The 11,825-nt window shown below is 44.4% G+C and overlaps 2 protein-coding genes across 2 annotated transcripts in view; both read left to right on the top strand.

The window, feature by feature from the left end:
* ACOD1 (aconitate decarboxylase 1) overlaps positions 1–11,825 on the top strand; it is a 65,681-nt gene that overhangs the window by 18,046 nt on the left and 35,810 nt on the right. The gene's annotated exons all lie outside the window — the stretch shown is intronic.
* On the top strand, positions 1,927–8,729 carry CLN5 (CLN5 intracellular trafficking protein). The gene is made up of 4 exons (XM_056491493.1): positions 1,927–2,164; positions 4,305–4,470; positions 5,619–5,844; positions 7,607–8,729. The coding sequence occupies exons 1-4, from the start codon at positions 2,049–2,051 to the stop codon at positions 8,116–8,118; spliced, it is 1,020 nt and encodes a 339-aa protein (XP_056347468.1). The 5' UTR covers positions 1,927–2,048; the 3' UTR covers positions 8,119–8,729.

Raw genomic sequence — 11,825 nt, forward strand, 5'->3', positions numbered from 1 at the left:
CCAGCGGGATGTAATGAAATGAGATATAAAAATGCTACTAAAAAAAAAAAAATTAACGCCTTCAGCATCTACATAGTGGAGATTTAATAATCCACACTACAACCATATACTGAGCCAGGACTAAGAACCTGTTTATACCACATTTCTAGTTTGGCTAGTGAGCAGGTATGGCACCTTCATTATGCCATTTCACTTCCTTGCATCCTGCTTTCAAAGAAGGGATAAATTAGCCTTCCTTCATTTCATAAAGCACTTCCAGAGTTACACATCCAGATCTCTAGCACTAGGAATTATTCCAAACAAACACATTTTTTTTAACAGATTAAGAAGCTGGTATATTGTACTACACTCAAGCAATGAAACACGCGTGATTACTGGCACACTTTATTTTCTAACAAATTAACCCAGAGATTTTATAAATCAGACACCATTAACATGATAAAAATGAGATATGGAAATATTAGTATGTAAGCATGATCAAATTAATGTATAGTGCTGAATGGCATGGATTTTAAAAATAAATACAATAGAATCAGACAGCAGGGAAGTGAGATAAATAAATGTTGCTGAAATTAAAGGTTTTAAGGTATTCTGAACATCTTTAGTACCCCCAGCATTACTGAACCTGATATTCAGAAGCCCATCCTGCATTTTTATGAAGGATGCAGGATTTTCCACCTGCAACTTTATTTGAACATATAGCCTAGCATAGTGCTGACTAGAGAACAGATTGTTCTTTAGGGGCTCACATGAAACAAGCTGGCTCCTGACAGTCAAAAGTCCACAGCACAGTTATTATTTACTCAGTGACGAGCATACACCAGTGTTTTCACTCTGGATGCCAGCTACTAAACTTAGCCTCCTGGACTCTGACACATAGCCAGTTTTGAACTCTACAGAGCTGGAAATAGTTGTGTTTTCTGCAGGGATGCTGCTGGCAAACCTATCTTCACAGTTTCTCTTAGTTAATCTGCAAGATAGTTCTCACTATTATTATAAAGATGAGAGAATAAATTGCTATATGATTCCTGTAATGTAAAGTGTTACAATTTGAAAAAGTGTTCTGCAATGGGTGACGGATATACAAACTTAGCTTGTAGCCCTGGAAAGTTTCAGACAAGACTTCTGGGCAGTCTGAAGAGGCTCAGGGTTACAGGGTTGATCGCAGCAGAAGCCTCTCTGCCCTTTGGTGGGGCCTCACATCATCATCCTGGGGCCACACCCAGAGGTGATCCCCTCAGTAGGTTCTGGATGTGAGGATGGGCACTTGATGTGACTTTTACAGAATCACAGAATCAATTAGGTTGGAAAAGACGTCTGAGAACATCGAGTCCAACCTATGATCGAACACCCCCATGTCACTACACCATGGCACTCAGCGCTCCCTCAGTGCTGCATCCAGTCTCTCCTTAAATGCCTGCAGGAATGGTGACTCCACCACCGCCCTGGGCAATCTATTCCAGTGTGTAATCTCCACTTCTTGTCAAGAAATTCTTCCTAAGGTCCAACCTAAATCTCCCCTGGTGCTGCTTAAAACTGTGTCCTCTCATCTTGCCACTGGTTACGTGGGACAAGAGGCCAACCCCGACCTGGCTACAACCTCCTTTCAGGGAGCTGTAGAAAGTGATAAGGCTCCCCATGAGCCTCCTTTTCTCTAGGCTAAACACCCCCAGTTCCCTCAGGGGCTCCTCGTAGGGTTTGTGCTCCGGACCCTTCACCAGCCCTGACACGTCTCCAAAGCAATGCGCTACTCCAGCTAAACAACAACACCGTGTAGTTGCTGTAGGACAGTAAGCACAGTCGCGGCTCAGCCCGCTGACTTTCTTCGGGCGATTCGGCACACGGCCGGTTCCCCTCGGGAGGAGGAGCAGCAGGAGGTGGAGCAGGAGGAGGGGCAGCCCCGCTGGGCCAGGCCCTGCTGCAGCCCGGGCTCGGCGGCACCGCCGGCCTCCCCGGCGCCGTGGGCGGGCGCGGGGGCGGCCCCTTCCCACCCGGCCTCCTCCGGCCCTCCGCTTTCCCCCCGCTCCGGGCCCGGCTGCGGCTCCGCCATGGGCCCCGTTCGCTGCTCCCGGCTGCCGCTGCTGCTGCTGCTGCTGCTGCTGTGGGGGCCGTGTGTGTCGGGGGAGCTCCGCTGGCCGCGGCGGCGGTGGCCCGTGCCCTACAGGTGAGTGAGCGCCCAGGGAGGGCCCTGCCTCCGTCTCTCTGTGTGTGGGACTGGAAAGGCCGCGGAGGGATTCCCCTTTTTCGGGGTGCTGATCAGTGACAGGGTGTTTGGCGTGTCCGGCTCGCCGGGGGAGCCGTAGTGCCATCCCAGGCAGAGAGCTGTGTTTGATCTCTGGGCAGCGGGAGGTATTGGTGCCCCGGGGATGACTGCCCGCCTTTAAACACGCTTTCCTTCCCCGGTGGTGATGAGGAAGTCAGGGTACGGCTTGTTTTGCTTTTAAAATGTAACTTAACGTCATACTTGGCGGCAAATGAACGGTACAAAATCCCGTTCGCAGCTGCGTGAGCTCCAGAATTCCTGGTGGAGTCGGGGGCAGAAAATTGCGACAGATCTGGCTGTGCCGAGGACATGAGCCCCTTCAGAGGAAGGGCTGCGCTTGATTGTGTGTTTTGTGCGGGTTTGCTGTTTGTAAAGGGAGCAGTTATCAATGTTTAACTGTAACTTAATGCACACCTGAAATTTTGAGAGCCTGTTGTGTAATTCCCAGTAGTTAAATTTGCGTCAGGTGATGCCTGAAGGAGCTGATCTTGCAGTCACGAGTTGTTGGGATTTTCCAGCAAGTTCAGGAGTTAAAAGACTGGGTCACATTTGGAGAACAATCCTGTTGGTGTGAGATGCTCAGAAGTGCGGGGTTTAAGTGTTTAACATTCTTCTTACCTTCTTGTCACATGCAAGGAGTAATTGAAAATGTGGAGTGCAAGCTAGAAGCAGGACTTGAATACGTGGTTAGCCTAAGTCTTTGTTTTCTGTTTTTTTCAGGCATACTTGTTAGAGTTTGGGGATTGTTTTTCCCTCTCTCTTTCCCAGGTTCTTCCTTCTCTCTCTAGTGGCAGGGAGATGGGGAATGGGGATCATGCTCATTTCATCAGATGCTGTTCCTGCCGCTGCTCAGGGAGAGGAGCCCTTCCCCTACTCCAGCGTGAGGTCCCTTCCACAAGAGGCAGTTTTCCATGAGCTTCTCCAACCTGAGTCCATCCCACAGGCAACAGGTCTCCATGGACTGCTCCAACATGGGTCACTCTTCCATGCAGTCCTTCAGGGACAGCCTGCTCCAGCATGGGCTCCTCTCTCCATAGGTTTACAGCCTGCTCAGTAGGTTCAAAACCTTCTTTAAGGGATCCACCTGCTCCAGTGTAGGTTTGTTCTGTGGCCTGCAGGGGAATCTCAGCTCCAGCACCTGCTCCTTCTCGCTCCTCCTTTGCTGACCTTGGTGTCTGCTGGCCTGTGCCTCTCACATATTCTAATCCTGCTCTTCTCTGGCCATAATTACATTGCTGCAGTAACTTTTTTTTACTTCTTGCATCTGTTATCACAAAGGTGTTGCTGTCATTCCTGATTGTCTCAGCCCTGCCCAGTGCAGGGTCCATCCTGGAGCTGGCTGGCATTGGCCTTGCCTGACAGGAGGCAAGCTTCTGACAGCTTCTCACAGAAGCCACCCCTTAGCCACCCTGCTACTAAAACCTGGCCACATACTCCTCATATACTTGTCAAAAAGGTTCTTTGCTATTTGTATATACTGTGATAAGGAAGCGGATTGGGCCTTTGGTTTTTAAATTTAATAGGAATGACATAGAAACAATGATCCCAGCTACATTCTTAGACCTCTTTATCTAAATTAGCATAGAGATTCTTTTTCTGATCTTGGCAATGCTGTAGAGTCAAACAGCTACAACTGGGGACTTCTTACTATAGAATAGCAGGAACAAATTGATCATTCCCTGTGTAAATAAATTGCCAGGAGAATGTTTTTGAGGCAGATCTCAAACTATCTTTTACCCAACATCTGTGTGTCTCTGATCTTGTATGTCACCCTTTATAATCTGCATTATTTCCACTCCTTCATGATCAGTACAACATGAATTCCATTTGTGAGACTTCAGTCCTGAAGTCCTGTTTCTGCAGATGTGCACCCCAGCAGCCTTATGAACTTGTGAACGTGTTGTGAACAAGTGTTGCAGTGTCTGGGTCACAGAATCTGTCTTTGGGAGTGCTGGACACTGTTCCCCTCAGGAAGCCATGGCAGTACCTCCAGCTGCAAAGTTGTGCTTGTCATTCCGTGTGCTTCTCTTTCTCAACACAGGCGCTTTGACTACCGGCCAAAGACTGATCCGTACTGCCAAGCTCGTTACACCTTCTGTCCCACTGGCTCTGCCATTCCAGTCATGAAAGAAGAGGATGTCATTGAAGTGTATCGATTACAGGCTCCAGTGTGGGAATTCAAGTATGGGGACCTACTAGGACATTTGGTAAGGTGATGTTTTTAACAAAGTAATAGTGACAAATTCAGCTGAATTTAACTGCAGGGGTCGAGAATGGGAGCTGTAAAGTTGGGATATGCTTGCATGGAAGAATATTAGAGCACACAAGCTAGGCTGGCTGTAGGGAGGATACTCAGAGAGCACTCAAAAAGGTTTCAAACAAAATGTACAGGATTTAGCTCAGCTAAAGACAAGAGCATGAACAGCATTGTTGGTGGGTTTGAACATGTTCCCCTATGTGGCTGCATGATGATACTTTGTATACACACACCATTATGTCTCGGATATCTTTTCTTCTGTGCTGTCACTGCATCAAGAAATTAATTTTATTTGTCCCCTTAGATAAAATAGTTGCTTGGTATTACTTTTTCTCTTGTTGAAAACTCACATATCTGCTTGGACATTGGTATCTGTCAGGAGCAGACAGCCAACTGGACAGAACAGTGGATCATGAGGAGCTGGTTGCTTTTACAGTTCTTTCTATGATCAGTATGGAATTGAAGTCTCCATTCATGGAGTCATGCAAATATGAAGTCTCAGCTTTATTAATATTTATAGTTACAGCAGTAGCAAAATTAATCTTCAAAGCATAATTCCTAATTAATAAAGAAATGTTGGTGGATCAAAACTAAGCACGAAGAGTCAAAAATAGAAATAGATTCAACTATTATTATCTCAGTTGTTAATTAAGTTTGGATTTATGTTTTTACTGTACAGCTTTGAAATTAAGTATTTATCTCATTAGTTTTACGGCATTCATTAGCAAGATCTGGTTTTGGTGACTTGGTTCTGTTCTTTATTTCTCTAATACCTCCATGAAGTTAAGGATTCAAAAGTCAGCTTGAGTCTTGATGATGAGCTTCCACTAAGTATCTGCCTCCAAGTGACAGAATTTACAATGGATGAATAGACAACCACTGAGACAGCATGATGCTCTGATAAAAGTATGTGTGTCATGCAGTCTGGTGTGCTGTGCTGTAGTGTTACTGAATCCAAGATGTTACAGGAACTCCCTCCCCTCTTCTCACCCTGTTACACAACAGCTCCTGAGCATCTTACCTTCTGTACAGGTCAGGCTGAAGTTGTTACGAAATCAAAGTTTTGGTGGTTTGGTTCTTTGTTCTTTTCTTTTCCAGAAAATTATGCACGATGCTGTGGGTTTCAAGAGCTCTCTGACAGGCAGAAACTACACAATGGAGTGGTATGAGCTCTTCCAGCTTGGGAACTGCACATTTCCACATCTGCGGCCTGGCATGGATGCACCGTTCTGGTGTAACCAGGGAGCTGCCTGCTTTTATGAAGGAATAGATGATGCACACTGGAAGGCAAATGGAACTTTAGTTCTTGTGACCACAATATCAGGTAGATTTTAGATGCTTTGGATATTGTTAATACAAAATATAGAGTCAGCCTTGTCTTGTGTAAAGCAGTATCTTTTAATTTATGTTCTTTATGTTATTTGCAGTGTTAGTCAATGATGCTAATTTCAAACACTCTCTTGAATACAGAAAGTGGCATGAAGCTGCTGTGTTTTGAACAGTTCACACTGGAGAGCTGTTAAGTGAGAGTCATTTGGTGTTGCTGTACAAAACCACTTGAGTCTCTTGAGTGTAAAAATAGCAAAACAGCTTATACAGAATCATTATGGACTCTTTTCACATGGCCTCACCAAAACAAAAACTTCTATTGTGAAGTGGCAGATGACTGCTGAGATAGAAAAACTGTTGAAAAGATGCTCATTACTGAGCAAACAAGGCATATTTAGAAACAGTCTCAAAGATAAAAAATATTAATCTCTATTTTTGTCCCACTCATTATATGTCCTAAAAACTATGGAAACATCCCCAGTAATAACTCTCTGTCATATGTTGTAGAACAAAGCTAGGCCTTACACCTCAAAATACATAGGTGATCACTAGGAGAGTTTCCTGGTATATACTGATCACTGCAATCCTAAAGTAAAAAAGTCACTCAAATAAATCTGATTGATTGCTCTAGCAATAGAGTGAATAACTTACAAAAAAAGTTCACTGAGGATTGGAGAGCTAATGTTTTGTGTGACCAAAACCACTTAGTTTCTGAAGCTGGTAGTGTGCAAGACACAGTGGAGAGTCAGCTTATAGCTCCTGTGATATGTTGCTTTGTGTGTCCCCACTTCCCCTCTTAGCACCTTTGCTGGCCTCAGTCTCTGCATAATCTATCCAGTGCTGCTAAGAAATTCTGAGCAGTTCTGTAAACAAGGAAGCAAAGTGGAGCTGCTTTCCTGTAAGTTTGTAGTTCGTGACTGAAGTATTTGATGCCTGATATGGTTGGATGCTTTTGTATGAATACCAAGTTAAAATTTTTAATACAGCTGGGGAACTTGTCTTGCTTCCTCTCTCTGTGGGTTATTTGATGCCCAAGAAAGGTGAAGCTGCACTGGTGCCTTGTGGAGGCACTGATACAGTCCTCCTCTCTTGCTTTCCACTTCCATGAAACTTTTAAGGAAATAGCATCTCTGAGAGTTTTCAGTTGTCTGAATTTCACAATAACTTTCACATTTCTAGTCAAAGATGGTGAGTGGATGCAAGCACAGATGAACAGCATCATGAGCTGAATGTTCTCCCTTCAGAGTGCTGGCAAAAAGCATCCCATCTTAGTGGTATTACATCCCACTCATAATTTGGCTCAATTCAGCTTTGCCAGCTGCAGAGCTGCTAAATCAGCAGGGTGTCTCAGTCTGCATCTCTTTTGTGAAGAGACGTGAAAATTTCTGCTCTGAATTTTTGAATTTAGTTAAAAAATGAAGTGCAGAAATGTCTGTTGGTCTGGTGATTATTTTGCCAGCATCTCTTGTAGATTGTACTACCTCTGGCCTGTTTGTCTGCATGGATAAAGCAAAATGAGAAGTGTCACTATTCTCTAATGTTTGAATGTTCTGGTGTAGTAGGAGGAAAAAGATCAGAAAAAGGATAGTTTGTTTAGTGGGTTATCCCTTGCCCCTCCAACCTAAGCCTTGTGTCTGTGTATGAGGTGTAGGTAAACTTTTGCAGGGGAGGCAGGTGAACCTTGAAATAGATGGAAAACATTTTGAATCTTGCATTTGTTACCTCATCTCTGCAATGATTATTTTCATCTCTTACAGGAGCCATGTTTAATGACATGGCACAATGGGTAAAATATGACAATGAGACTGGCATTTACTACGAGACCTGGACAGTTCAAGCAAGTCCTGACAAAAAGTCTACAGTGTGGTTTGACGCTTACGAGTGCTCCAAGTTTATACTGAGAACCTACCAGAAGCTAGCTGACTTAGGAGCTGTATTTAAGAAGATACAAACAAACTATACAAGCATAATTTTATTCAGTGGAGAACCTGTTTATTTGGGGAATGAAACATCTATTTTTGGACCACAAGGAAACAAGACACTGGCAGCAGCTATAAGAGACTTTTACAGTCCATTTAAACCTCATCAGAGTGTCAGAGAATTTTTTGTGGATATTTTCAAAATAATTGATCATGTTGTCTTGAATCATCAGTTTTACCTCTTCTACAACTTGGAATACTGGTTTTTACCTATGAAGTCCCCTTATCTCAAAATAATTTATGAAGAGATCCCCTTGCCTGTTGGAAGCAAAGCATCCTTTGGTGTATGACTGCCTACTGAAGAACAAAACTTGCCTTTAAGGCAGAATATTCTTAAGGATTTTGGTGTTGAAGAGTTGTTATGTTTCACTGCTGACTGTAAGAAACTGTGTCAGGAAGGCTTTGCTGTACGAGGTAGAAGACTCTGCATTGTGTTCTTACTACCTGTATAACACATTAATGAACGCTTCAGCATCTCTGACCTGGCCAGCTTCTGTGTAACCATGGCCCCCTGCTGCCTGTAGGGAGACTGCAGTGGCTCCTCTGGCTGAGCTCTGCAGTGCCAGAGGGGGAGTGGGGAGGCAGCTGCCTGCTCTGGGCAGGTGCTCTCCACATGCATGGCCACGTGGCAGCAGATGGCACCTGGCCACCAACAGAGGTGGGACACAAGTTACAAGGACTGACTCGCTCAATGTGAGTGTCTTGATGTGTCCAGTTCCTTCAACATGTGCCTTGCCCTGGTGTTCCTATAGTTCTTTGGTTTGTACAGCTGGGACCTATGAACCTTTCTCTGGTATTCTGGGGCAGTGAATGTAATGGAGGATGGCATGGGTGTTGGTTTTTCACCACTTTGCTTCCTTCTACTGCACTGTAAACACAATACAGATGGCTCTTCTTCAGATTCATGTGTATTCTGTGGCACAGATAAAAGTCAAACTGCCTATTTTGTTGTCGACTCATACATAATTGCAGTGTTCTACCTGTCTGTCTTAAAGTCTACTTGAGGCTTCAGTTGGGTCATCTTCATAGAACTTGTAAATATTCCTTTCCATTTTTTTAAGAAGGCATAGAAATCTTAATAAGCAAAAAGTAATGACAGGTTGTAGGGCATCAACATTGTAGTTAAAAATCCATGCTTGTCACACAGCTGCCTCTAAAGTGTGACTGCAGCCTGTTGCTGGCAGTGATGTTTGCATAGTGGTGCTGTGAGTCCTGTTCCAGACTCAGCCTAGAGCACTTTGGTAACTAGTTGGTCCCTTGTGTTTAAAGGGAACTAAAGCCAGAGGAACACTGGCTTTCTGGAAACTACTGTGGTGCCTGCGCACAGAAAAACCACAGCTGCAGCAGTGTAATCATCTCCAAGTGTTCACTGCTCATTTTGATTTTGTTTCTAAAACTAGCTGTGGAATGAATAGTGCTCCTGCAGAGGTTATTGCTGTCTTGTGGCCAAGCAGGAACACAGGAACCCAACTCTGCAGTTTCATTTGGCTTGAGCCAAACTAATAGCCAGCTGCAGCCAGAGAGCAGAATACACAGTGCTTGGATTCAAATAACAAGAATGGCAGAAAATTACCCTTGTATTCAGAAAGTCACTAAAATTAATTCGTTGAATTGCATTATCATGTAATGGGATGAGCGTGAGAGGTACTGAGAGAGGAATGAGGGGATGAGCATACCTCTCTTCCACTGTTAAGTGAAACTTTATCTTTTGCCTCAGACTGAAAGACTTGGGTCTTTTTAGCCAAAGTCACAGACCCTTGTGACTGAGCTCAGCTTTGGATTTTGTCATGCTTTCACCCCAGCCAGCAACCAAGCACCACATAGCACTACTAGGAAGGCAATGCAGGAGGCTCTAGGGAAGTCAGAGGGGTTGCAGCAAGCCTGTCAACAGAAGTCACATTCTCATTAACTCATGTTTTTATGGCTTTGTAACCCTCAGTGTTGTTAAACCCGCATTTACCTTTCCCAGGAAAAAGCCTCAACATCACAAACCAGCATTCAAAGCTCTGAAGGGGAAACAGGACCACAGAACCAAGCCCATAGATCACACTGCCAATGATGTGGGGATTCCTCCATGCACCCACATGTGTCTGTTTCACACTTTGTACACTATCCTCGATTTAAAGGTACCAATTGTCAATGTAGGAGTTGACCTTTATGAAACATACATGAGTTCCTTCTGAGTATTTATTCCTTCTAGGCACAGGGGTTGGAGAGAGAGTGCTCTCATTTTCTTTTTTTCTCTCAACTGGGTGGGGGTTTTTGTGTTAATTAATTGTTCAGACTGAATGCACAGCTGGGTGGGAATAAACTCCACCAGTACAAACTGCAGTCCTGAAAGAGGGGCCATCGTTGCAGTTAAACTGCAACAACTGCACTGGAATGAGTTGAAGTTGTTGAGTGCAGTGCTCTCTTGTAGGCAGAGTCCATAATCCTTGAGTTAAGCCTACAGAGTAAGATCCAAGCCCAGAAATAGATCCATAAAAATGACACTTTTGTAACTTAAAAAGTGTTAGATATTGCAAACAGCTTCAGTGCCCCTCACGATCTGTTTGACTGAAAACCACCTATTCACCTCAAACACTTAAGGATGGCCTCCTCCTCAAAGTAACACAGGGAGCAGAAATAGGTAGGATCTCATGTCCTTGCACTCACAGCCAGGTGGCATTAGCACTTGACCAACACTAGGAACCAGGGGACTGTCCAAACTGCCAGGCTCAAGAATAAGCCTGGCATTGTGTCACTGTCACTCAGTCTTTACTCACACTGAATACAGGACTTGTTCATCACTTTAGACTGTGCCTGGTTCTGTTCCCTGCTCTTATGCATATTGCACTTGAGGACAAAAATACAGAAGTATTCTGTGCTACCACAATTTCCAAGTTAGCACAGTAGTCTAGTGCAAAACTGCTGCATTGCTATGCCTGTGGGCTGCTTGGGGTTCTAAGCCACACTTCATTCCAGGAAGCAGATCCTGGCTCATCATCCATCAAGGTCAAATGGAGTGTGCTGCTCCTGCTTCCCAAAGGGCCGTGCAATGGACAGCACTGGTACCAATGCTCTCTGCCTTCCCCCTCACAAACCCACCCACAGACGTTCTGGATTAGGAGAGCCGCTGCCTTCAATATCCTAACTTGTGATTCACACTTGGATGCAGAGGTAAGATTTGTTACTGCACACATCAGCTCCTAACCAAAACTGGACAACTGAGCCAACAATGAGTTCTGTTATTCTGAAAATAAGAAATGAAGGTGAACTCAGGGAAAAGTGACACTATGAACACATCTATGACACTCATGTTCATGTTTCTAGTGAAGTTTGTGAGTCTGTGGTACTCTTTACCACTTCTGCCATGTTTTTAATGTATTTATTCATTTGCTTGAACATGTAGAAGACAAAATAAGATGTACAGAATTTGCTCAAAAAGCACTGTAGGTTTGCCTGGCAAGTTTGGATTATCTGAACGAAGAGTGCAGTAATTGATTCAATGTATAAAATCTGCTGATCGCCACTGGAAGAGAGAGACAACTGCTTTAAGCAGTTTTCTTGTGCTGAACATCTTAATAACTGGTATAACGTGGTGTTGCATTCAGGAAGGACTTTTTGATGTCGGTGCAACAACACAGCCTTCCCCAGTTTACTCTGCTGGAGAAGCAGTTCTGCTACAACCAACCCTGCCACCTTCAGCTCCCACTATGTTCCTCACAGCAGGGTCTGACAGAGGCCTCTGTGAGCAGCAGAATGCTGGGTTTCAAAGGTGGGAATTCCAGGAGTGGGATCTGGTATCGAGGTTGTGCCTTGCCTTGCGGTTATTCCCATGACCAGCATGGACTTGACTTACCTTGCCAGCATGAGGACACCTGCAGTCAAGGTCCAGAGATGTTTCGGCTCTGTTACTAATGGTATTATTTCACATGAATGTAGTGAAAACTAAATCCTATTTGCCAGACTACATGTGTTACTCCACCATTCTCATACCGGCAGTTCTGAGAGTTGG

This window comes from Oenanthe melanoleuca, chromosome 1, assembly GCF_029582105.1.
Source record: "Oenanthe melanoleuca isolate GR-GAL-2019-014 chromosome 1, OMel1.0, whole genome shotgun sequence".
Classification (NCBI taxonomy): domain Eukaryota; kingdom Metazoa; phylum Chordata; class Aves; order Passeriformes; family Muscicapidae; genus Oenanthe; species Oenanthe melanoleuca.